The following is a 27,468-nucleotide window of genomic DNA, read 5'->3' as shown; positions in this document are numbered from 1 at the left end:
TTTACATTGCCTCCCCAGAGCTGCTCGTGTCATTACTAAATAGTCATCCTGGTTGTGGGACGGTGAAAGATCAACTAATGGTGGTCTACGCAAGATCCACACTTGCCCTTACATTTTATTTTATTTATTTATTTTATTTTAATTCCATTTATATCCCGCCCTTCTCCGAAGACTCAGAGCGGCTTACAAGCTTAGCAGTAGCCTTCATTCTATGTATATGCCTGCTTATTAGGGCTTTCACACACACACCCCAAAAGGCATTATTACAAAGTCAGCTTAATTGCCCCCAACAATCTGGGTCCTCATTTTACCTACCTCGGAAGGATGGAAGGCTGAGTCAACCTTGAGCCTGGTGGGATGCGAACCTGCAATAATTGCAGGCAGCTGGTGTTACTTAAGGAGGCATTAGCCCACTGCTTCACCAAGGCTCCTCTTGCAGAAGAAAATTATAGCCTTATAAATCACAGAGGTATTTCCAAATTATTTAGAGACCATTCAATCCAGCTGGAAAAAAAACGTAGTAAAACCACTGAAATAAAGATTGGGTTGTAACGTAAGAGCAACTTCCAATTATATTAAACCTTCTTAACATCTCAAGGCTTCCGTTTTTACTGCACCATTGGCTGAGCCCCAAATTACACAACGACCTCGTGGTTTTGAACTCTCCTTCAGTAGGGTTTAGAAAGTTTTGGACTTTCGACAAAAGCAATTGCCTATCTTCCTTAAGAGGCTTCGAAGAAGTCAAACGTGCTTAAAACAGGAAAAAAGAACCAGCCAAAACATGACCCTCGTGGCCAAGCAGATCCGTTCTGCTTTCCGATGGAAGCTTAAGTGAGCATTTTTAAAAGAAAGAAATTGTTGTGTTTTCTTAGAAGGTAATGAGGCTGGACGTGAAGATGATTTTGGGGTAACAAGTCTCTTGGATCAGAATTGAAAAGTTTTCAAAGGGGGGGGGAACCCAAGGAAGTCCAGTTGCCTTTTGGAAAAAGCATTTTGGGGTCCGTGGGGATAGTCTCTCCCAGAACTTAAGTCCCGTACAAACATCCTCAAACCTTCCCCTGCCCCTCCCCCATTTTGGGAGAGGGGGAGTTTGGGGAATTGGGGATGCAGGAAGCCGTTGTTCCCAGGCGTATAAATAGCAACAAATTTGTTCAAGTTGAGCTCCATCCCTACCAACTCCATGGGCACTTCCTGGCAATTTTCCTGCTAATACCAGGCAATAGCAATAGCACTAACACTTAAGACTGATATACTGCTTCACAATGCTTTTACTGACCTCTCTAAGCGGCTTACAGAGTCGGCATCTTGCCCCCGACAATCTGGGATCCTCGTTTTGCCGACCTCGGAAGGATGGAAGGCTGAGTCAACCTTGAGCCAATCAGGATCGAACTGCTGGCAGTGGGCAGAGTTTCCCTGCAAGGCTGCATTCTAACCACTGCGCCACCCCCAGATCTAGTGTTGGCACCATCTCCTTCCGAGATGGTTTCAGAGCTGGGAGCATCGCGCCTTAAGAACTAACCAGCATCGATCCAATCCCATGGCCAACGCATGCTGCTGCCGCTCGCTCGTAGCAACAAATACATACTTCCTCTCCTTCGCCATTTCAGGCAGCTTTAGAATTCCTTTTTGCAAAATTATTTCCCCTATACGTGGACGATGAACTTAAAGGATGCAAATATATAGCAGACTCCAAAATGCCCTGTTCGTTCCACTTCAGGCAAACCCTCAACCCGGTCTTCCCAATCTTATTCCAGCACTTCAACCGATCCAGCTTAATTGTGGCACTTTTTATTTTAAATGTGTTTTGTTTTGTCGTAAAAAAAAAAAACACGAAGCAGAAAAAAAATCCATACATCCAGCACTAACAACGAAAAAGAAAAAAAATATTGGTGTACAAAAAAAAAGGAGAGAAAGTGATCCAAGTATCAAATAAACATTAAACATATAGAAACCACTCCAGCTGGATGCTGGAAGAAAAAAAGAGAGAAAAGGATAAATTCTCCTCCCTTTTACATGGCGGGTCTACAAATAGTTATAAGCTTTCTCATCCCTGTTTAACAAAAATACTGTATTAAAACAAATATTCCAGGTGAGGGGATTCCTCGCTAACAATCAAATTTAATTGCTGCACTTTAAGTTAGTAAAATTGCACCCTGTGTTTCAGTTAGCTTCCAAAATATTTGCACCTTTATTTTTTTCAGACTTCAGTGTCACAGAAATAAGTTCTCCAGAAGTAATAGGTGGGAAAGTATGTTACAAATTAAGAAGCGCAGAGCAAATACTAATTTGTCGGTTCTTGAGGAGCGGGATATTAAAAGCTACCTTTAATGAACCGGCTGACCTAATAATCTAATTATTATTGCCTGTAACCATAATATCTATTTTAAAAATCCCAGAAGATTGACAACAACAAAAAAAAGGATCAAGAGTGCTATAATGAACTATCAGGACAATATTTGAGGTTCCTATTAAGTCAGCATCCAGGTTTCATGGACCACTATACAAAATCAGCAGCTGACCAGCAGGAAAACAATAGAGAAGAAAAATGGAGGTGGCGTGTTTTAGATCGGAACCCAGAACTGGAGCACATCCCAACAGGAAAGGATCAAAAACCAGCCTTCGACCAATCTGATTTGTTTTAAACAGACGTGAATTTGGAAGTTAAGGGGAAGCGACTCCATTTTCGTGCACGTTTACAAATCTTCACTCCTTTGGGCGTTCTTACCCGTAGCTTTGGCTTTAGGAACAAAAATAATCTCTCCAAGTCTATTTGTTCACCTGCATCACGTAATCTTCTGCCATTGACATGTGTTTCTGCACACCACTTCTCTGAACGTGACTCCCTAGAAGATTTTCTTAGAGACAAGTTTCCTTTAAAAACTATACCAAAAAAAAGAAGATATATACAATTTTACAGAATCTTAAGCCAAATGTGACAGCTTGGGTAGAACGTAAGTCAGTCTTGTTCAAGTTGTCCAAATTGAACAACGCTGACCTCAGCAGTTTCTTCCAGGCTTCAGAGGCAAATTTCTCACAAAGACTGTCCCACGTCCATCTTGCCTGGGTCCCCCAAGAGCAAAAAACAGGTTGTGGCGTGGTCACAATGCATTGTACTCCACACATTTGGATGGGTCAGTGGGGAAGTGCTTCTGGCAAATGGTCATGAGCCTCTTCAAACCCTGCGGAGATGGGTGCAAACAAGGAAGGGGGGGGTGTCATAATCCCGGGGGGGCCCCCAAGACGTTCACACGGCTTCTTTGTGGAAATGCTGAGATATGAATGAGTTTCTGAAGGACACATCCCCAATTCTGTTCCTCTTACCTGGATGTATTTCCTCTGAGTCTCGTCGTTCAAAACATGGGCCACGTGCTTGGAGAAGATCTTCTCTCGACCGGTACGGGCATGAATGCCAACCATAGTGACGCCAATTGGCCAGGGAGCATTGCCAATAGCCATCTGGAGATAGGCGTCGTTGGCCTGCAGAAACAGCCCAGCCAGTATCAAGAAAGACAATGAAGGTTTTTAAGAAGAGACCGGGTAATCATTTGTCCGAAATGAGATAGGGTTTCCTGCTTGAGCCTGGGGTTGGACTAGAAGACCTCCAAAGACCCTTCCAGCTCTGTTATTCTGTTGTTCTGCTATTCTTTTTTCCTTCCTTCCTTCCTCCCTCCCTCCCTCCCTCCCTCCATCACTGGAGGTTTTTAAGAAGAGACTGGACAACCATTTGCCAAGCAGAGGTTCCTGCTTGAGCAGAGGGTTGGACTTGAAGACCTCCAAGGTCCCTTCCTTTCCTTCCTTCCTTCCTTCCCTCCTTCCTTCCTCCCTCCCTCCTTTCTCCATCACTGGAGGCGATTTAAGAAGAGATTTGATAGCCATTTGTCTGAAATGGCATAGGGTTTCCTGCTTGGGCAGGAGGTTGGACTAGAAGACCTCCAAGGTCCCTCCCAACTCTGTTATTCTGTTCTTTTTTCCTTCCTTCCTTCCTTCCTTCCTTCCTTCCTCCCTCCCTCCATCACTGGAGGTTTTTAAGAAGAGACTGGACAGCCATTTGCCAAGCAGAGGTTCCTGCTTGAGCAGAGGGCTGGACTTGAAGACCTCCAAGGTCCCTTCCTTTCCTTCCTTCCTTCCTTCCCTCCTTCCTTCCTCCCTCCCTCCTTTCTCCATCACTGGAGGCGATTTAAGAAGAGATTTGATAGCCATTTGTCTGAAATGGCATAGGGTTCCCTGCTTGGGCAGGGGGTTGGACTAGAAGACCACCAAGGTCCCTCCCAACTCTGTTATTCTGTTCTTTTTTCCTTCCTTCTTTCCTTCCTTCCTTCCTTCCTCCCTCCCTCCCTCCATCACTGGAGGTTTTTAAGAAGAGACTGGACAACCATTTGCCAAGCAGAGGTTCCTGCTTGAGCAGAGGGCTGGACTAGAAGACCTCCAAGGTCCCTTCCAACTGTTAATTCTGTCAAGCAACAGCTATTTTGAAATTCTACTCTTCATAAACGGATGGACAATCCTAAACTCTGAAGATCTTTTTTCCCCACCCTTCCAAACTTACATTTTCTAAGTAAGCAAACCATATAAGTAGTGTTTATATTGCTTAATTTATATTGTTTAAATACTGTAAATTTTAGTTTGTTTAATGTAATTAATCAGTGGAACGAGTTGCCTTCTGAAGTTGTGGGTGCTCCGACACTGGAGGCCTTTAAGAAGAGACTGGAGAGCCATAGGGTCTCCTGCTTCAGCAGGGGTTGGACTAGCAGACCTCCAAGGTCCCTTCCAACTCTGTTATTCTGTCAAACAACAGCAATTTTGAAATTCTACTCTTCATAAAACATTTGGACAATTCCAGACTCTGAAGACTTCTCTGCCCCTGTGCTAAACTTATATTTCCCAAGTAAGCAAACAGTACAAATAATACTTATATTGTTTAATTTATACTGTTTAAATAAATATTTGTTTAATGTAATTAAAACGGCTTGCCTCCTGAACTTGTGGTTGGTTTGACACCGGGGGGGCTTTTAAGAAGAAGTCGTACAATCATTTGTCTGAAATGGTATAGGGCAGTGATGGCGAACCTTTTAGAGGCCGAGTGCCCAAACTACAATACAAAACTCACTTATGTATCATAGGGTGGCAGGTGGGTGTGGCCAGTTGGGTGGGCGTGGCCCGTTGGGTGGGTGTGGCCCACTGGGTGGGTGTGGCTGCAGTGGTAATGCCAGACTGGGTGGGACTAAAAAGTTCAATTAATCAATTCCAACTTTGCGAGATCTTTTGCTTTTCCCATGAGAAGTTGAAATTGATTGACTGAACCTTTTTTTTTTTTTTTGCACATGGCAGTGGAGGCCTAAAGTGAAAAGGTTTTATAAAACCCAGCTGAAGGCCTAGGACTGGGGCGACGGTGTGCGTGCCCACAGAGGGCTCTGCCATAGGTTCGCCAACACGGGTATAGGGTTTCCTGCCTGAGCAGGGGGGTTGGACTAGAAGACCTCTGAGGTCTGTTATTCTGTTAATATAAATATCGTTGTTCTGACAAGTAATAATAATAATAAAGTTGGAAGGGACCTTGGAGGTCATCTAGTCTAATCCCCTGCTTAGGCAGGAAGCCCTATACCATTTCAGACAAATGGCTATCCAGTCTCTTCTTAAAAACTTCCAGTGTTGGAGCATTCACCGCTTCTGGAGGCAGGTTGTTCCACTGGTTAATTGTTCTCAATGTCAGGAAGTTTCTCCTTAGTTCTAGGTTGCTTCTCTCCTTGATTGGTTTCCATCCATTGCTTCTTGTCCTGCCTTCAGGGGCTCTGAAGATTTAAACTTTCGACGTCTTAATCCAAAGAAGCTCCGGATTTCAAACGTCATGAGACTTTTTAACAATTGGGCAGTACCTTCACGTATTCCCTCTGCAACATGAACTTGATGATATCTGTGATGGATTCCTTGATGTCTGCAGGAATATTCTAAAAAGATATGAAGATCAGACACGGGGGTGAGGCGAAGGAACATACGGCACTAAGGCAGGTATTTCGAATTTCGAATTACCAGGGCAACGCTTTCCTCCAAAGAAGGAAAAAGAAACCAAATTAAAGGTATGATTGATGGCAGTCGCAGCTAGGAATGTTTATTTTAAAGCAGGGAAGAATAAGGATTAACGCTTATATTTGAGGGGGAAAAACCCCTCCTTGTATGTATTTCTCGACTTACAGCAGTTCACTTAGTGAGCAAAAGTTACCACAGCACATAAAAAAAAGTGGAATGTGACCCATTTTTCATAACTTATAAACCACTGCAGCCTCCTCGTGTTCACGTGATCAAAATTCAGACGCATGGCAACTGACTCACATTTATGACGGTCGCGGTGTCCCGGGCTCATGTTGATTCCCTTTTTTTACGACCTTCTGAGAAGCAAAGTCAACGGAGGGGAAGCCAGATTCGCTTAACAACCGTGTTGCTAACTTAACAACTGTGGGGGGGGAATTCACTGAAGAATCGCGGCAAGGAAGGTTGCAAAATGGGGCAAAACTCCCGTGACAAGTATTTCACTGAGCCCCAGAAATTTAGGGCTCAATGGCGGTCGTTAAGGCGAGGACCGCCTGCTCCGACAAAATTCAACGGTGGCGACTGAGGAAAAAAAAACAGGCCAATTGGAGGTGCCGTATCCACCCCGCGGGACACCAAACACTCTGGGAACCAGGGCTTTTTTCCTCATAGAACGCTCAGAACGGAGTTCCGGCACCTTTTTTGGATGGAACCTTGTAGGATGGGCAAGGCGGGTTGTATGACATGTGTGAGTTCTGGCACCTTTTTCTTTTACAAAAAAAGCACTGCCGGGAACCATTTTATTTCGTGAGCCTGCATGAGATATATGTGTGTGTGTGTGTGTGTGTGTGTGTGTGTGTGTGTGTGTGTGTGTATCCAGCTGTCTGATTGAGAGCCCTACTATATTTTTTTTTATTTTTTTTATTTTTATTTTAATTCCATTTATATCCCGCCCTTCTTCGAAAACTCAGGGCGGCTTACAAGCTTAGCAGTAGCCTTCATTCTATGTATATGCCTGCTTATTAGGGCTTTCACACACACCCCCAAGCGGCATTATTACAAAGTCAGCTTAATTGCCCCCAACAATCTGGGTCCTCATTTTACCTACCTCGGAAGGATGGAAGGCTGAGTCAACCTTGAGCCTGGTGGGACTCGAACCTGCACTAATTGCAGGCAGCTGGTGTTACTTAAGGAGGCATTAGCCCACTGCTCCACCAAGGCTCTATTACAAAGGGGGGGGGAATATTGTCGACGTGATGCAGTTAGAAAAGAAGGCCAAAGGTGCTGAAACACAATTTGAACCCTGTTTTTTTGTTGTTGTTTTTTTTAAAAAAGCCACCCAGATTTTTGCAGTCTTTTCTCACGAGGAATTTGAATTTGCAGCTTTAAGACAGCTCCCGCGGGGCTCAGCGCTGAAGTTCAAACTTTGAAATAAAAAATCAAAATAAAAATTGGAGCTTTCTCGCCCAACCCTTTGGATGTCAAAAAAATAAAATAAAAATGCAGCGGTGGGGGAAAAAGAAAAGAAAAGAAAAGAAAAGAAGGCCAAAGGAAGCGGGGTGGGGGCGTGGGGGGTGGGGAGAGAAACCTTGCAGGCCTGTTTACCCTTTTGCGGAGTTTTCTGAAGAGAGGTCTAAGGTAGGACTCCGTCTGCTTCTGGGTGGCGCTGTTCAGCTTTCCCTGGACGCCCCGTTTCACATAATCTTCTCTCCCGTTCAGCTCCTTCGCCCAAACTCCAAGAAGAAACTGGAGACGCGTGCAAAAACCTGGTTAAGCCACTTTTCAACATTAAGTCTCGGTACACTTAATCTGCAGGCCGACAGCGCCTCTAGAGGTGTGGATTTCAACTCCCATCGTCCTCAGCAGCCTGCAAGCTAACTGGATAGTCCTGGGAGTTGAAGTCTAGCCTTCTGAAAAGCACCTGGGCTGGGGAACGATCAGCTAGGACTTTACATTAGAACCCACATCCCTACATTTAAGAGGGATGAGATATGTAAGTGGTATAACACCTTTTTACAATATATGAAATGTAAAAATATTGGGACGGTGTTATGTGAACGTTTGGACATTTAAAGGTCATTAATTTTGAGAAAACTATGATTGATTTAAAAAAAGCGGTTTGAACACAGCGGGGAAATTAAGCTTAAGTAAGAACCTTGAAAACGGGACGCATGACGACTTAATAAGATGACTTTTATAAATACAACTGAAATATAAGCTGATTAAAAAAAGATGTTGTATGCTGATGTTATTGTTAGTTGTACAAACTCTAGAAAAACGTATGTATTGAACCTTGTATGTATTGAAAGTATTAAGAATTATATTAAGTTTAATGCAGACAAAAGGAGAAGAGTATTGGAAGAAAAGAAGATCAAGGAAATATATCATTGACTAACATATTAATTATAGAAATTATTATTGTTTTTAGATATATGAACCCGGACATCACACTGTTTGCTAAGCACTAAGGATTGTGATTGTAAAAAGTTAATAAAATATAATTTTTAAAAAAGAGCCCATATGTTTTGAGAATACAGGTAGCCCTTGACTTACAACCATTCGTTTAGTGACTGATCGAAGTTACGACGGCACTGAAAAAAGCAGCTTATGACCGTTTATCACATTTATGATCTTGGCACCTGATTAAAATTTGGATGCTTGGAAATTGACTCGTATTTATAACGGTCCCCGTGTCCCAGAGTCACAGAATCCCCTTTTTGTGACCTTCAGATAAGCAAAGTCAATGTGGAAGCCAGATTCACTTAACAACCGTGTTATTAACTTAACAACTGTGGCAAGGCAGGTTGTGAAAAGGGGCAAAACTGATTTAACAAATGTCTCGCTTAGCGACAAAAACGTTTGGTTCAATTGTGGACGCTAAGTCGAGGACTACCTGTACCTGTTTGGCCTGTACATTTTTAACAAAGCCGGCTAGGAAAATTCCTCATATCAGCAAAGGCTATAAAATGCAATTGATGTCCAAACTAAATTCCAGGAAAAACGTTTGTATGCCACATTTCATTGTGAAGACCCCCTCAAAATGATTCGTAATAGTTATACAAAACAGTAGTATAAAGAAGGAGAGTCCATGGTATGGGGAAAAGTTAGAAGGGTTTCCAGAGTAAAAAACAGACCTCTTTCAGAAACCTCCCAACACAAACAGCAGAACTTTCTGGAAGTCAGAGGAACCTGAAGTTTGAAAGAACTGAAGATAGTGCTTTAAGTAGCCCCGTGATTTGACTACTTTCCTTAAACTCCTACCAGCAAGTAGGAATGTTCATCCCACTTGAAATACCTAGGCCAGGGGTAGGAAACCTTGGCTCTTTTATGACTCGTGGACTTCAACTCCCAGAATTCCTGAGCCAGCATGGCTCAGCTTGGAAACCTCTCCCTTTTCCCTCACCATGGCTGGCTCAGGAACTCTAGGAGTTGAAGTCCACAAGTCATAAAGCGGCCTAGGCCAAGGTTAGGCAACCTTGGCTTTTATGACTCGTGGACTTCAACTCCCAGAATTCCTGAGCCAGCATGGCTCAGCTTGGAAACCTCTCCCTTTCCCCTCAGCATGGCTGGCTCAGGAACTCTGGGAGTTGAAGTCCACAAGTCATAAAGCGGCCTAGGCCAAGGGTAGGCAACCTTGGCTTTTATGACTCGTGGACTTCAACTCCCAGAATTCCTGAGCCAGCATGGCTCAGCTTGGAAACCTCTCCCTTTTCCCTCACCATGGCTGGCTCAGGAACTCTAGGAGTTGAAGTCCACAAGTCATAAAGCGGCCTAGGCCAAGGTTAGGCAACCTTGGCTTTTATGACTCGTGGACTTCAACTCCCAGAATTCCTGAGCCAGCATGGCTCAGCTTGGAAACCTCTCCCTTTCCCCTCAGCATGGCTGGCTCAGGAATTTTGGGAGTTGAAGTCCACAAGTCATAAAGCGGCCTAGGCCAAGGGTAGGCAACCTTGGCTCTTTTATGACTCGTGGACTTCAACTCCCAGAATTCCTGAGCCAGCATGGCGCAGCTTGGAAACCTCTCCATTTCTCCTCAGCATGGCTGGCTCAGGAATTCTGGGAGTTGAAGTCCACAAGTCATAAAGTGGCCTAGGCCTAGGTCAGCGGTAGGTAACCTTGGCTCTTTTATGACTCGTGGCCTTCAATTCCCAGAATTCCTAAGCCAGCACAGCTCAGCTTGGAAACCTCTCCCTTTCCCCTCAGCGTGGCTGGCTCGGGAGTTCTGGGAGTTGAAGTCTACGAGTCACAAAAGGGCCAAGGTTGCCTACCCCTGGCCTAGTCCAAACTATAATGTCAAGTTCTTAACCCTAAAAATCACAGAGATATAAAATCAAGACTCTCACAGCTGATCAGCAAGTTTGCCATTTTGATGGATGTCTTGTATGGCTTTTTACCTTCAAGAATTTAGTGATGATGTCCATATCTTTATGGTCGTCACCTTGACCTAAGGACTCTCCCAACGCCTGAGACAGAAAGAGAGAAAACAAATTCAGATTTATTTCCAACAGCAGGCCACAATGCAAATGTACGAAACTCAAGAACATGATATTTTAGGGATGAGAGTCAATGCAAGCAAGGATGTTCTGGGTCTGGAGAAAACACGCTTCAGCTCTGGCATTACTTAAAAAAGGTGGAACTTTTTTTTTCCAAATTTTATACAGGACAGTATGAGAAAACCGAAGATGATTAGAGGATTGGAGGCTAAACCATGATGAATGGCTGCAGAAACTGGGTATCTCTAGTCCAGGGGTAGGCAACCTTGGCTCTTTTATGACTCATGGACAACCTTCATCCTCTCATGATTTTAGAAATGTGCCCCATCACAATCCAACTGCTGCCACAACGTGTAACCGTGGTTACAACTAAGAAGAGATTTGACAACCACTTGTCTGAAATGGTATAGGGCAGGGGTAGGCAACCTTGGCTCTTTTATGACTTGTGGACTTCAACTCCCAGAATTCCTGAGCCACTATGGCTCAGCTTGGAAACCTCTCCCTTTCCCCTCAGCATGGCTGGCTCAGGAATTCTGGGAGTTGAAGTCCACAAGTCATAAAGGAGCCAAGGTTGGCTACCCCTGGCCTAGGCCTAGGCCGCTTTATGACTTGTGGACTTCAACTCCCAGAATTTCTGAGGCAGCCACGCTGAGGGGAAAGGGAGAGGTTTCCAAGCTGAGCCATGCTGGTTCAGGAATTCTGGGTATTGAAGTCCACAAGTCATAAAAGAGCCAAGTTTGCCTACCCCTGGTATAGGGTCTCCTGCCTGGGCAGGGGGTTGAATTAGAAGACCTCCAAGGTCCCTTCCAGCTCTGATATTTTGCATTCTATTCCACGAACCCGAGAATCCTTTTGGGATATATTGACGACCATTTCCTCACAAAAGTAGCAAAGCTTTCCCAGAGGTGAGCCGTGAATAAAAGCTTCCTCTACCTTGAAATCTTCAAAAAGTTCAAGACTCTGTTGAAATGAAGAGTGCATTAAATTCTTGACATGCTTTGCTGATGAAGAGATAACTGGAAGAGGACAGTTGCCCCTTTGGACTGAATCCCAACCAAACAAGGCACACCTTGCCAAAGCAACAGCAACAGAAATTCCTACAAAGGCATAGTTTGTCTTGTTCTCTTTTGCTTGGTCCAACCTATCCATGCAAATAGGCATTATCCCCGTCCAAAATGTCACCCGGTACCTCTAATTCTTCAATGGTCGTGTTTTCTTCGTGGACTTTGAGGTCATTCTGTGCGTCATCCTCGCCTTGTTCCTGCCCACCTACGATCTCGTTCAGATATTGCTGATCAATCTTATCCAAAGCAGCCTTCAGGTCATTTCTCAACCCCTACAAAAAAAAAGGGGGAAACTATTTAAGGAACACGTCAAATGAATTGGAAGAGCTACACAAAATTCAGACTAGGCCAGGGGTAGGCAACCTTGGCTCTTTTATGCCTCGTGGACTTCAACCCCCAGAATTCCTGAGCCAGCATGGCTCAGCTTAGAAACCTCTCCCTTTCCCCTCAGCGTGGCTGGCTCAGGAATTCTGGGAGTTGAAGTCCACGAGGCATAAAAGAGCCAAGGTTGCCTACCCCTGGACTAGATCGTCAAGCTGATACTCTTTAGTTGTACAGAGGCAGTCCTCAACTTACAACAGTTTGTTTAGTGACCGTGCGAAATTACAACGGCGTTGAAAAAAGTGACTTATGACCGTTTTTCACACTTATGACCGTTGCGGCATCCCCAGGGTCACGTGATCAAAATTCTGGCGCTTGGCAACTGACTCATATTTATGACGGTCACAGCGTCCCGAGGTCACACGATCCCCTTTTGCGACCTTCTGACAAGCAAATCGGGAAAGCCCGATTCACTTAACAACCAGGTCACTAACGTATCAACTGCCGTGATTCACTCAGCGACTGTGGCCAGGCAGGTTGTAAAACAGAGCAACAGAAATTTTGGGCTCAGCTGTGGTCTTGCGAGTGATCTTTCAAGTATGCCGAAATCTTTGCCATCTCTGCCAGGTCGGAAACCTTTAAAGTCCATTCTTTTATAGTCGGCAATTCCTCTTTCTTCCAATACTGACCTATTAAAAGTCTTGCTGCCGTGATTAAATTCAACATCAGCTTAGTGTCCACAACCGTAGCCTCTGTAATTATTCCCAACAAGAAGAGTTGCGGACAAAACTTTATCCTTTGCTTGAAAATCTTCTGCATATGCCACCAAATTTTTATCCAGAAGGCCTTAACCTTTTTACAAGTCCACCATGCATGAAAATATGTTGCATCTTCATCACCACACCTCCAACATTTTGGTTGATAATTCGGATACATGCTTGCAAGCTTTTTAGGATCTAAATGCCATCTATAGAACATTTTATAAAAGTTCTCTCTTAGATTTTGAGCTTGTGTAAATTTTACATTCCTCACCCAAATCTTTTCCCACGTGTCCATTGTAATAACTTCTTGGATATTTTGGGCCCATTTTATCATGCAGTCTTTAACAAGTTCTGTTTCTGAGTCAATTTCTATCAATGCAAGATATATCTGTTTAATATGTGCTGGACCCTGATTTCTGATTTGCTTTATCAGATTTTCATCAGTCATTGTAAAACCATTTTTCTGATCTTCTTTCCACCTGGCCCGTAGCTGAGTATATTGAAACCAATTCTGAACAATCTTCTCATCTCGCAAGAGACTATATGGTTTCAAACACCAGACATTTCTTTCCAAGTTTAGAATCTCCTTGTACGTAGTCACATCATGTTTGAAACCAGCATGTATATTTTCTATTGCGTGTTTTGGAATTGCCCACAATGGTATCTTGCAGTCTAGCTTATGTCTATACTTCTTCCAAACTCTCAGCAATGCCTGTCTTAAAATATGCACTCTAAACACATTATCTACCTTCTTATCATACAACAAATATGCATGCCAACCAAACAACAAGTCGTGGCCCTCAAGATTTAATAATCTCTCTTGTGTCAAATTGATCCAATCACTTATACCTACTAACGCAGCAGCTTCATAATATAATTTAAGATTAGACATTTTAAGACCACCTCTTTCACGAGTATCCTGCATGATCTTAAGTTTGACTCGTGGTCTTTTCCCTGCCCAAACAAATTTATTGATACCTCTCTGCCATTCCTCCAAGTTAGAATCTTTCTTAAGAATCGGTATCATTTGAAATAAAAACAAAAATTTAGGCAGGACATTCATTTTCACTGCTGCAATTCTTCCCAGTAAAGACAATTGCAATTTTTCCCAACTCTCCATTTCTTTTTGGATTTTTCCCCATAATTTTTCATAATTATTTTTATATAATTTTGTATTAGAGGGCGACAAAAGCACCCCCAAATATTTGACCCTTTTGACAATCTCAAATCCAGTTAACCCTTCTAGAAGGGCCTTTTGCGATGCTGTCATGTTTTTGGCCAAAATTTTAGTTTTTTGTACATTAACTTTAAATCCAGAAACCTTCCCATATTGCATTATTATCTCCATCAGGTCCACAACAGAGCTCTCCGGCTGGGTCACTGTAACAACCAGATCATCTGCAAACGCTCTCAATCTATAATCCTGATCTCTAATCCGTATACCCTTAATTCTTTCCGAATTTCGTATTTTTACCAATAATATCTCCAATGTTAACACAAATAACAAAGGCGATAGCGGGCACCCTTGCCTTGTACCCTTCTCAATACTACATACTTCTGGCAAACTATTGTTAACTATTATTCGAGCTGTTTGTTTTTGATATAATGCCCTAATTGGTTGCAAAAATGTATCCCCAAAGTTCATTTTATCTAAAACTTTCATCAAAAATTGCCAATTCAATTGATCAAAAGCTTTTTCAGCATCTAAAAAAATTAGCGCCGCAGGGATCTGGTTGTTCCTTTCCAAAAATTCCAACACATCAACTATATGCCTCACGTTATTTTTCATTTGCCTACCACTAATAAACCCAGTTTGATCCCCATGAATCACCCGTTGCAGAACCCCCATCAATCTATTAGCCAACACCTTAGCAAATATCTTATAGTCTGTATTTAATAGTGATATCGGTCTATAGTTTTTTACTTGAGTAGCATCTTGGTCTTCCTTCGGGATCAGAGAGATAAAAGCAGTTCTCCAAGATGGAGGCACCTTTCCCCCTCTCTGAATTGTCTGGAACAATTCCTTTAACGGTTTAACCATCTCTAATTGTAAATTTTTGTAGTAAGCCGCAGTCAAACCATCTGTACCTGGCGCTTTGTCGACCTTCAACTCCTTAATTGCTGTAAATATTTCTTCTTCTGTAATCAATTGATTAATCTCCTCTTTTTGTACTTGCGTAAGAACCGGGATGCTAGCATTCTCCAAATACTCATCAATATCTTTTTCATTAATCTTCTCCTTAGCATATAATTTAGAATAAAAATCCACAAAGGCTTCCTTGATAAAATCCTGTTGAAACACTACCTTCCCCTTATGTTCAATTTTGTCTATGTTAGAGGCCCTCTGCTTTTTCCTTAGTCTATAAGCTAGCCATCTACCTGGCTTATTAGCATTGCAAAAAGTATTATGCCTGGCAAACCTCAAGTTGGTTGCCACTTGATCAGCCATTAATTTATCAAATTGTCCTCTTAATAACTTGATAGCCTCCTTAATCTTCACATCCAATGGATTCAAAATCAAGGCCTTCTCTTTTTCCTTAATTTCATTCTCCAATTCTTTCCTTCTAGCTTCCAAAGTACGTCTGTATTTATTATTCATATATATCAGCACCCCTCTCATATATGCCTTGCTAGCATCCCAAACCATATCCATAGACGTATCCTTATTCATATTAATTTCAAAAAAATCCTTCATCCGTTGTTTACATTCTTCCACATTTTTCTGACTTCTAAACAAGTTCTCATTTACGCGCCACGAGCGCCTATCTCTATTGTCCTTATTGATCTCTAACCATACTGGGCTATGGTCAGAAATAGCTCTTGCACAGATCTTTACCTTCTTAATCCTAGAAAAAAAATCATTAGTCAGCAAAATGAAGTCAATCCTAGAAAAAGATTGATGTCTATCAGAAAAAAAGGTATAATCCTTTTCATGCAGGTGTGTGTCACGCCAAATGTCTCGCAATTCCAAATCATCCTTCATTTCAAAAAAAGACTTAGGCAGTCTGGCATGGCACGGAATACGCTTAAAAAAACCAGCCTTATCCATCTGTATGTCCAAAACGCCATTCCAATCCCCCATAAAAATAAACGATTTGTAATCCAACTGAGTAAGCTTTGTATGAAGTGAGCTAAAAAAGTCAGCCTGTTGTTGTTGTTGATTAGGAGCATACAGTCCAACTAAAAGCATTTTTTACCTTCTAACAACAAATCTATCATTACGTATCTTCCATGCTTATCTGCTTCAATTAAGTCCGCTGTTATAGCACTTTTAACATAAACAACCACTCCGTTTTTCTTATTCATTGCAGAGGCAACAAATTGCGTACCCAATCTTGAATTCAGTAAAAACTTTTGGTCCATAGCCCTAATATGCGTTTCTTGCAAACATATAACATCAGTCTTAAATTGTTTTAAATATTGAAAAACTTTCTTCCTCTTCTGAGGCGAATTTAGTCCATTAACATTCCAAGTTAAGAATTTAGTCGCCATTCTTGTCCCCCCGAAGCTTCTGGAGCACCTCTCCAATGGCCCTATCTTCTTTGGGCCGCGCTCCTCCCACTGCCTCGCTGTAAGTACGCTTTGAAAGTTCCATAAACTTCTGCTGGTCTTGTTCTTTTATTTGTTTTGCTCTTTTTAAAGCAGCACGCGTCACCCTTAGCTCTCCAGCATCAGCCAACAAAGTTGTAGTTTGATCCCTTCCAGCATCCTCCTCTGTCTGACCATCTTCAGCCTCATGAGGTTTTTCTTCACCAAATCCCTTTGCCGCTTCCAAAAGTGATAGTGGGGTTGCTTTTAAAACATTATTGTAGAAATCACGCGCCTGTGCCACAGTAACCAGGCGGTATCTTTTACCTTCATACATCGCCACCAGCCCAACTGGAATCTCCCATCTGAACCTTATATCACGTTGCTTAAGTTCCTGCACGAGAAATGCAAAGTCCTTTCTTCTCCTTAAAATCTTTGGAGGAATTTCCTTTAAGACCAAAACTTCTTGGTCAGCAACCACTACTTTAGTATCGTAGGCAGCTTGAATAACTTCATCTCTGATTTCTCTCTTTGTAAAGTAAACCACCACATCTCTAGGTAACTTCCTCTGTCTGGCAATCCATGAGTTAACACGAAAAGCTTTATCCATACATCCCTTTATTTCAGATGCTGGCTGAACCAATACTGCTTCCAGGGCTTCAGAAATCAGCTGCTTTAAATCTTCTTTAATATTTTCTTTTAAGCCTCTGATTCTAACAGCATACTGCATCTGGTGAAACTGAACAAGGCTTAACTCTCTGTCCATTTTGTCTCTTAAGTCTTCATTCTCCAATACCTTTACTTCTAGTACAGCATTTTTTTGGGTCAAATCTTCCACTTTTTCTTCCAAACCTTGCACACATTCAGCCACACTTTCCACTGTAGACAAAATGTCTACCCTCATCGCACTAAATTTCTCTTCCATCCTCTCTTCTATTCTCTCCTCCATTTTTACCAATTTATCACCCAATGTTACTAAAATTACCTGGGCATGTTTTTCAAGGGCACCTTGTAAATCCTTCGATGTCAATGCAGCAGGAGGAAGCAAGGCTTGCAACGGTGTCTGTTGCACCGGAGAAGTTCCAGCACTCCGAAGGGTTTTTGAGGGAGGTTTAGCCGCCATCTTTTACTTTCACTTGTGACGCACTTTCACTTTAAGTTTAAAAAGTCCATTAAGCTCGAGAGTAAAAATAAAAATCCTCTTCACCTTTTTCTCTTGTACCGCTCTGCCTGCTCCTTTTATTCCAGGGTCTTTCCTTCTGGCAGGGGTGGTCGTAAACGCCTGGCTCTGCTCCAAGAAATCCGGAGCAGAGACGCTGACCAGCTGGGAGCAACCCAGGCTACGGGGGAGTTCGATCCTTCAGCCGCCCAAGCTTTGAACTCAGGCGGCCCCGGAGAACTCGACCCCTACCTGGGGCCTCACCCCCTCCTCTTCTCCCGAGGAGGGGGCTTCGAATTCACCCGAACAGCTGATCGGCGCTGTTTCGGGTGAAATCTACACAGCTGAGCCGCGGGCAGCCCGAAAAGGCTGTCTCCGGCGCTCCGCCGCCACCGGAAGTTCCTCTATGAACTTGGTTCTTAAAGACTTTGTGCCAACCAGTTCACGAGCAAGAGAAAAGGCGTGCTGTGTTCTACCAGGGAAGCAAAAATATATTACAAATAAAATCAAGTCTTGTGGTAATATGCTCACAGATCCTTTAAAGCCCTGGAGAGAAGAAACAAATAGTCGTCTATAGGGCTCCTGTATAAATCATTTCAGCATTTAATCTACCTTACCTTGTTCACTTCCGGGGCCAGAATTTCTATTTTTCGCAATCGCTGAAAGGCATCATAATCTGTTTCGCCGAACAGCCTGACGGGCTCCCCTCTTTCTCTCAGTCTCCTAATGACCTGAAAAGAGTCAGCAAAATGCTCTGATATATCAACTGGAAAACGCTGATCTGTAAGTTTGTGGAAGGAAGGGACTCCATTTAGCGCTCTATACTAAGGGACATCAAAGGCATTCAAGAAACATCACAATTGGGGGATTTAACTCAGGAGAGGTTTCATCTCAAACATGGATGGATGATATAGATAGATGATTGACAGATAGATGAGAGAGAGAGAGAGAGAGAGAGAGAGAGAGAGAGAGAGAGAGAGAGAGAGAGAGAGAGAGATGGATGACAGAATAGAATAGAATAGGCAGAGAGAGAGAGAGAGAGAAAGAAAGAAAGAAAAGAAAGAAAGAAAGAAAGAAAGAAAGAAAGAAAGAAAGAAAAAAGGAAAGAAAGAAAGAAAAAAGGAAAGAAAGAAAGAAAGAAAGAAAGAAAGAAAGAAAGAAAGAAAGAAAGAAAGAAAGAAAGAAAGATAGATGGGTAGGTAAGTAGATAGATGTAGATTGATAGACAAAGACAGACAGAGAGATAGAGATGATAGATATAGAGATAGATGTAGAGATAGATGATAGATAGATAGATAGATAGATAGACAGACAGACAGATAGATGATAGATAGATAGATGATAGATAGATAGATAGATAGATAGATAGATAGATAGATAGATAGATAGATAGATAGATAGATAGATAGACAGATATAGAGATGTAGAGAAATGTAGATAGATAGATATGATATAGAAAGGGCTTTTTTTCTCATAGAACGCTCAGAACGGAGTTCCGGCACCTTTTTTGGATGGAACCTTGTAGGGTAGGCAAGGTGGGTTGTATGATATGTGTGAGTTCCGGCACCTTTTTCTTTTACAAAAAAAGCACTGGATATAGAGATAGATGACAGACAGAAAGATATAGAGAGAAAGAAAGAGAGAGAGAGCCACATGCTTAATGTGGAATTTGTCACCTCTGGGGCATCCATGCAATCTTAATAAGATAAAATTGGGGCGGTTCCAGCCTACTGCTTCATCTGCCTGCTGACCTAGGAAGTGTTGTCCCAATGACACAAGATTAGCAACTTGGGGTGCTCTCAAAACTCTCCATCCCCTCTGAGAGTACAGGATGGGCAGGACAACAGTCCCCAGGGTGATGAGTGACCCGTACCAACTACGACGTGACGGTGGCCAAAATCTGAGCAGGTAAAAAAATCCTTTGGCTTTACCTCTTGTCTAGAAAGAGTCATGGGCAACTTCTCCTCTGCCAGCTCCAGCTCCAGCACCGGATTGGAAGACGCCGGGTTTGCGTCCTGTCCTGCCTCATCATTGACCTATATAGTGTTGAGGAGTACAATATCACCCACAGCTTTAAATAGGAACACAGAACATGGATATCCCACATCTACCAATGAGCAGCCAGCAGAGAAGCAGAACTTCCTCTAGAACGCCCAATAAAATTACTGAGTTAGGACTTCTTTTGTTTTTAGGATTGCATCACTGTTCCAGGCTGAGTCAGGTAGTACAAATGACGCAAAAACTCCATCCAGTTAGAACAGGAGTCTTCAAACTTGGCCCTTTGGTGACTCGTGGACTTCAACTCCCAGGATTCCTCAGCCAGCGTGCCTGGCTGAGGAATTCTGGGAGTTGAAGTCCACGAGTCATCAAAGGGCCAAGTTTGAAGACCCCTGAGTTAGAAGGTAAACACTTCTGGACCAGCTTCAAGAAGAACGTGGACTATCAAAAAATAAAAATAGAAGTAAATATTTTTGTAAAGGGAACCGGTTAAGATTTGAGAGCCGATGCTTTCACAGTTAAGTAACCAGGGACTTTCAAAATGTACATGATTTACACCTGTCACGTTAGAGAACATAAGGAGATCCACCTCTGTCACATAATTCAGGAAGCACTCTCGATTCTTGCTTTGCACCAACAAAGCTGGCTAGTCCAAACATAACCACAATCTACAGTTTAATTAAAGGAGAAAGGGAGGAAAAGAACGCAAGCAGAGGAGGGGAAAGAGATTGCCTATCAACTGGGTCCATTCCTGTTGCTTTTTTTTTTAAAAAAAAAAATAAAATACAGGCAGTCCTCAACTTACAACCATGACTGAGCCCAAAATTGCTAAGGAACTTTTGCCCCATTTTACGACCTTTCTTGCCACAGTTGTTAAGTGAATCACTTCGGTGGTTAGGTGAATCTGGCTTTCCTCATTGACTTTGCTTGTCAGACGTTTGCAAAAGGGGATCATGTGACACCACCACCACTCTGGGATGCTGCAACCGTCATAAATATGAGTTGGTTGCCAAGCGTCCAAATTTTGACCACGGGACCAGGGAGACGCTGCAATGGTCTTAAATGGGTCAAACAGTCGTAAGTCACTTTTCTCAGTACTGTTGTAACTTCAAATGGTCACTAAAGGAATGGTTGTAAGTCGAGAACTATCTGGATGCCACCAAGGATCTCTGGATGCAAGTAACACAACACAAAAAAACCTTCTCAACTCTAAACCATTGGAGAAAATATTTAGCGTGTTTATACCGGGGGGGGGGGGGGTGGTCTTCAAACTTGGCCCTTTTATGACTTGTGGACTTCAACTCCCAGAATTCCTCAGCCAAGCACGCTGGCTGAGGAAGTCCACAAGTCATAAAAGGGCCAAGTTTGAAGACCCCTGGTTTATACAGTTAGGCTAACACAAGCTGGTACAACAGCAGCCATCATTTCCGTCCAACGGAGTGAATCCAAGGCCATTTCAAAACTTCCAAAAGGCAAAGAGACCTTCAGGGTACAAAATAATGTCCTATGTTGTGTAAGTATGTCACAAACATAACACATTCACCTCTGAAACAGGAAGAAGGTTATGAAAACGGTTATGAAAACGGCCCAAGATGGGGGGGGGGGGGAAGTTGCAAATCTTTCCATCAGCTGGACTTCGCTGCAAGCAATGGGTGTTCACAAAAACATAAAATGCATGGTTTTCAAATTTTGTAAGCCAACCAGACATTTATAAGCTAAGCCGGTGTAAGCAGAGCAAAAAGCATCTATGATGGTATAATATGGTCAGGTATTTGTGCGCTAGGTAACAAAGGTGTACGCGTGAAGCACTCTGCATCGTTCAGATGAGCTGGAACATCTCAAAAAAATATGTTTCATTAGAACATTTCCTTAGGACACTGGTTTTGTCTACACTGTTAGCCTAGCTGGCCTAACTTTTTTCCAAACTGAACTCCAAGGGGTCTTGAAACTTGGCCCTTTTATGTCTTGTGCACTTTAACTCCTAGAATTCCTCGGCCAGCGTGCCTGGCTGAGGAATTCTGGGAGTTGAAGTCCACAAGTCATAAAAGGTCCAAGTTTGAAGGTCCCTGGACTAAACTGTGATCAGTTATCTGACCATATTGCAATACCAGAGATTCAATTTACTAAAACCAGATCTTTCCTATTAGCTATTTCTCTGTTCCTAAATATAACAAATAGCATCCACCTCTTCCTTCTCTGATCATCTTCCCTCAGAAGAAAAATATTCCTTGCTGGGTAACCTTTTTGTCGACGATGGTTTTTTAGCTGAGGAAATCCTTTAAAATGTTGCGACATTGATCTTGGCTCATTCTGGATCTTATCCTTCCTCTTGCTACATTTACAAGTTACTGGTTTTGGATTAACTGCTCTCCAGCCTGCTCAGATCACTTTTAAGTACCATCTCAAAGCTTACTGGGCAGACTGATGTTTAAAATATATCTGGCTAGTTCTCATTTGCATGGAAATCGTTTGTGACTATGCATGTCGTATTTCAGCCAGGAATATCTTCTTTTCCCTGAGGAATTTCCGGCCATCGGATCCCATCCAACTTGAATCCGATTCCACCTTTCTACCTGCATTTTTGAAATCAATTTTATTTTATTCATTTATTTGTTTGCTGTTGATTTTGTTTCATAACCACCCATTTCCTCAGAGTTCCCCTCTCATCACTCGGGGCAGTGTACAATTTCATCAGTAAAATTAAGTGTGAAAACCAGACTATTTTAAGATTGAAGCTTCCTAAAATCTGAAATACGTAACAGATTCGGTTGCCGCTTGACTCAAGGGTGAAATCTGTGCCACAGGTTTGGTCAGGATAACTGCATTCTCTCCACGTTCCTTTTTCTACTTCCTGAGAAATGAACCTGTCGGTTTCTTTCCCTTCCATAATGCAAATTGCTAAACTAAGGCAGCCAAAATCGCTTTTACTCAGATTAAAATAAGAAAAGGAGGGGGAAAAACCTCTCTTAGATTATCCATTTGTTTTGAAGTATCCTGCATTATTACTATTTACCCCTAGCTGACCAAATACAAGCTATTATAGTCCCAAAGGCGCTTCTTCCAAAAGGCTGCCTTTGAAAACGTTTCGCTTTTCATCCAATCATTGAACTGAAGAAGCTTCTTGGATGAGGAACAAAATGTTTTTGAAGGGGGAAAAAAAAATCAAGAAAATCCAGTTGCCTTTTGGAAAAAGCACCTTTGGGACAACCGTGACCTGGAGGACTGAGAATCTCCACAAACACAAGAATAATAGACACAAGCTATTCTTCCATTCCCTCTGTAAAAGTGTTTCTTTCGAGCCAAGGAAATACCGATCGACACGAGGCTGGGTTTGACAGGCAAAATAAATCAAGCCAGCAATTTTAACAGCTTGTGATCTTGGCTCAGGAGCAGGACTGCTTAAATCAGCTCCACTCTGCATGCCTGGTGGGCACAACACAACGAAAGTAAGAGCAGCTTCATTCTCAAGCAGCTTCATGCCCTGGATACAGGAAGCCAAAGTAAAAATAAAAACTCAAAATAGCTGCATATCCATGCATGGCTCTTCCTGCATTGCAAACTTAGCTCGGGAACTCGTACCTCTCTCGGTGGCGTCTCACTTACTGGCTAAAGTGCAGGTGACAGAATGAGAGAAATAACTGGGATTAATATATTTTAATACAGGACCAAAGAGAATCTGCATAACTAGACGGCGACACTGACTTGAATAGGAAGCCAATACCTTGTAACCGCATCTTTGGAAATATGCCTCTTCGTCCTTTTTTGCTAGTTCGCTGCGCTTGAAATATTTCTTATTTCCCTGAAAGAAAGAAATCACATCGTGTTAAGCAAAATCTTGCATTTTTTTCCTTCAATTTTTTTTTAGCAACGCATGTTTTAAACACAGAGTGATCAATAACCCCTTCCCACCTACGCAATGCATGTAAAGTGAGCTGTAACATTTTACATGTTCATTTGCAACCATTCTATCCCAAAATGTATTTAAATAAGAAATACTCTATTAGGAACCGTTTTGTTGAACCAAAAGTAATTTTATAGGTGTTGCAGTATAAAATGTGGTGAAGGCTAGGTTGCAATCTGCTTCTGGGAGAAACATGTGAGAGTTTTTTTAAACAGAGATGGCACATTTTCAAACAATACCCATTCCTGTGGGGTCCTTGGTGCTCTCTGAGCTTGGTTGTTTTCTTGCAGACATTTCATGACCCAATTAGGTAACATCATCAGTGCTAGAGGGGGAGGTTTGCTCTTACTAGTTTGATAATGAAACGTTTGCAGGAAAACTATCAAAATCAGAGAGCACCAAAGACGGCATGTTAACCCTAAGCTACAAATATCCAATCTCCCCGTACAAATTTCTGACCTACACCCAGCAATCCCTTATCAAAACAGGCTGGATTTACCAATAAAAGAGAATATTTGATTAAATAAGATAACCTTTATTGTCATTTTTTTACTGTGGGCACAACAGCACACATCAAAAATGAAATTTAGTTGCCCGCTCTCAAAGTCACATACATGACGCACACCTAAACATACTATATACAACCTATGTATAGACCCACCCCCCTACATATACATAACAAATAAATATTAAATACTGTCCATCTTGAATACATAACGGAAGAAGGAAGCTTGAGAGTATAAACGAGGGGTCCTTGGTGTTCTCTGAGCTTGGTAGTTTTCTTGCAGATGTTTCATGACCCAACTAGGGAATATCATCAGTGCTAGGAGAGGAGTATGCTCAAAGATTTGAACTGTGGGGTCCTTGGTGTTCTCTGAGCTTGTTTTCTTGCACACCTTTCATTACCTGACTAGGTAACATCTTCAATTTTAGAAGAGTGTGGAGTGTGCAGAGAGGAGGACTGTGGGGTTTTTAATGCTCTCTGAGCTTGCTTGTTTTCCTGCAGACGTTTCATGACCCAACTAAATAACATCATCAGTACTGATCAATAGTACTAAGTAAAATCATCAGTGCTTGAAGGGAATGAGGTTTGCAGGGGGGAGGAGGGGGAGGAAGAGGAGGATTGTTATTATTATTGTGCTCTTCTTGGTACTCTCTGAGCTTCATTGTTTTCTTGCAGATGCTTCATGACCCAACTAGGTAACATCACCAATGCCAGGAGACAGTGGGGTTTGTGGAATGGAGGAGGAGGAGGAGGAGGAGAAAAGGAGGAGGAGGAGGAAGAGGAGTGTGGTGTCCTTGGTGCTCTCTGAGCTTGGTTATTCCGTTGCAGACATCTCATGACCCAACTAGGTAACATCACCAATGCCAGGAGACAGTGGGGTTTGTGGAATGGAGGAGGAGGAGGAGGAGAAGAGGAGGAGGAGAAAAGGAGGAGGAGGAGGAGGAAGAGGAGTGTGGTGTCCTTGGTGCTCTCTGAGCTTGGTTATTCCGTTGCAGACGTCTCATGACCCAACTAGGAAACACCATCAGATTGCTGGATTTGGACCTCCTGCTAGGCCAGAACCAGTTGGGCTAGCTTGTGGCTTCATTTGTCCTTTGAGGGCTTCTTAAATGAGATTCTGGTTTTTTTCTTTCTTCGGATAAACAATGCTGGGCTTCGATGCTTAGCTGGCCTAGACTCTGGTATCTGAAGGTAGATCTTTTTAACACTCGTATCTTACCGTGTTTTCTCAATCAAGGCAAAAGATTAATATACTTTGTATATTAGCACTGGTTGCTGCCCAATGTGCTACATAGCATGGGAGGATCTGATTAGCATTGTTTGCTACGCCACACGTTAAATTACCCCCTAAACATTGGTTTATTTCCTCTACAAGCCACATTTTTTCTGACTCCAGCCTCTTCCGTCCAGGGTTGTCTCCCTCAAAACAGCCCTGCGAGGCAGGACGGGTTGGGACAGGATGGTTCCCCTGGGCTCCATGCACCCTAAAAGGGAAGCAGGGAGGGGGAACAAGCGGTACCCCCACTTTGATACGCATTCTCGCTCTAAACAATCCGAATTTCCTCTTCGAAGGGCCTCTTAAGGCGATCTTCCCATAACAACAGCCCCGTAAGGTAGGCCGGGCTGGGAGAGGACGGCTCCCCCGGGTTCCATGCAGCCCGAAAGGGAAGCCAGAAGGGTGAAAATCGGGTTCTTTCCCCTTTTAATGCCATCTCTCGCTCTAAATAATCCAAATTTCCTCTTGCCAGGGCTCCCGAAGGCGATCTCCCAACAACAGCCCTGCGAGGTAGGCCATCGCTGGCCTGCTCCTTTGCCCTCACCGCCAGCAGCTCCTTCTCCTCCAAAAGCTTCCGCTTCCGCTCGATCTCCGCCTTGAGAACGTCCATCTCGCCTCCCCCGCGGGGAAATAAACAGCCCCCCGGCCGTTTCCGGCTCGACCGGAAGTCCCGAGCCAAACGATGGGCGTCACTTCCGCCCAGGAGCGCCGGAACGCGCCGCGGAGGACCTAGAGTTTAAAACTGTAGAGGGGCCTCCGGGCTACACGAGGAGTGACTTCCGAGTTCCTTTGGGGAAAGAATTGCGCCCGCACCCTTTGTTTGCCGGAGGGGAGCAAGTGGATCAGTTAAGATCCGCAGCCTGGCTGAGAGATGTGCCGCCTTTGGATCGCAACTGGACATTTTAAATACTTAATTTATTTTTTTTTAAATTGCTATGGGTTATCCTCAAAGGATAAGAAGCAAAGGAAATATCAATCAATCAGAATTAGATTAGATAACCTTGTCATTTTTTTTTCCTGTGGGCACAATGGCACCCACTAAAAATGAAATTTAGTTGTTTCCTCTCAAAGTGTGCATATACTTAACACACAGTTAAAACATACAATATACAACATATGTATAGACCAGGGGTAGGCAATCTTGGCTCTTTTATGACTCGTGGACTTCAACTCCCAGAATTCCCGAGCCAGCCACGCTGAGGGGAAAGGGAGAGGTTTCCAAGCTGAGCCGTGCTGGCTCAGGAATTCTGGGAGTTGAAGTCCACAAGTCATAAAACAGCCAAGGTTGCCTACCCCTGTCCTAGGCCTAGGCCGCTTTATGACTTGTGGACTTCAACTCCCAGAATTCCTGAGCCAGCCAGGCGGAGGGGAAAGGGAGAGGTTTCCAAGCTGAGCCATGCAGGCTGAGGAATTCTGGGAGTTGAAGTCCACGAGTCATAAAAGAGCCAAGGTTGCCTACCCCTGGCCTAGGCCGCTTTATGACTTGTGGACTTCAACTCCCAGAATTCCTGAGCCAGCCACGCTGAGGGGAAAGGGAGAGGTTTCCAAGCTGAGCCGTGCTGGCTCAGGAATTCTGGGAGTTGAAGTCCATGTGTCATAAAAGAGCCGAGGTTGCCTACCCCTGGTATAGACCTACACCCTTACATATAAGTAACACATAAATAGAGCTGGAAGGGACCTCGGAGGTCATCTAGTCCAACCCCCTACTCAAGCAGGAGACCCTACACAGGTAGTCCTGGCCTTACAACAGTTCATTTAGTGACCGTTCAAAATTATTATGTAGAAGCACTGAAAAAAAGAGACTTAGGACTGTTTTTCACACTTACGACCGACTATCGCAGCATCCCCATGGTCACGTCATTACAATTCAGACATTTGGCAACTGACTCATACTTATGACGGTTGCAGCGTCCCGGGTCACGTGATGCTTTTTGTGCAACCTTTCTCACAAGCAAAGTCCATGGGGAAGCCAGATTCACTTAACAACCGTGTTGCTAGCTTAACAACTGCTGTGATTCACTTAACAACTGTGGCAAGAAAGGTTGGGAAATGGGGCAAAACTCACTTAACTGTCTCACTTAGCAACAGGGCCCAATTGTGGTCGTAAGTCGAGGACTACCTGTATTATCCTTGGGTTGCAAAGGACTTGAGCATGTTTTAGGTCACATTCAAATATTATCACCATCTCATTTTTGCTACCCTTAAAGAAATGCAACCATGCAGACACAAGATTTCATTGCACTCTCGCAAATGCAATTGAGCAGAAGGTGACGTGGGCTGCAGAAATATTGCACATTTCTGAATTTGTTTTTAAAATCCCAAAACTGTTGACCCCCATCTAGAAACCAAACAGTCAAGCCAAAGATCTCCAACCCATCCACCCCCCCACCCCCACCCCCTTTAAGGTGTTAGCCTCACTTAAGGATCAGGCCAGGTCA

At 43.1% G+C, this 27,468-nt stretch overlaps 1 protein-coding gene across 2 annotated transcripts; it reads right to left on the bottom strand.

Moving 5' to 3' along the window:
• Positions 1-2,049: 2,049 nt before the first annotated feature.
• On the bottom strand, positions 2,050-25,702 carry PRPF18 (pre-mRNA processing factor 18). 2 transcript variants are annotated; one of them, XR_014026931.1, is made up of 11 exons: positions 25,575-25,702; positions 23,070-23,147; positions 19,282-19,386; positions 17,968-18,081; positions 11,707-11,853; positions 10,419-10,487; positions 7,630-7,770; positions 5,874-5,945; positions 3,322-3,477; positions 2,996-3,179; positions 2,050-2,880 (listed from the first exon to the last, which is right to left on the bottom strand). XR_014026931.1 is itself a non-coding variant. In XM_081331247.1 (10 exons), exons 1-10 carry the CDS (start codon positions 25,638-25,640, stop codon positions 3,099-3,101), a joined length of 1,029 nt encoding a protein of 342 aa, XP_081187373.1. In that variant the 5' UTR covers positions 25,641-25,702; the 3' UTR covers positions 2,050-3,098. The 2 variants fall into 2 exon arrangements, 1 of the variants encoding a protein (XP_081187373.1); XM_081331247.1 differs by having other exon boundaries at positions 2,050-3,179.
• Positions 25,703-27,468: the final 1,766 nt, after the last annotated feature.

Source organism: Vipera berus, assembly GCF_964194415.1.
Source record: "Vipera berus genome assembly, chromosome: 6".
NCBI lineage: Eukaryota > Metazoa > Chordata > Lepidosauria > Squamata > Viperidae > Vipera > Vipera berus.
Note: the sequence above shows the minus strand (reverse complement) of the source record. Positions and strands in the feature narration are given on the sequence as shown.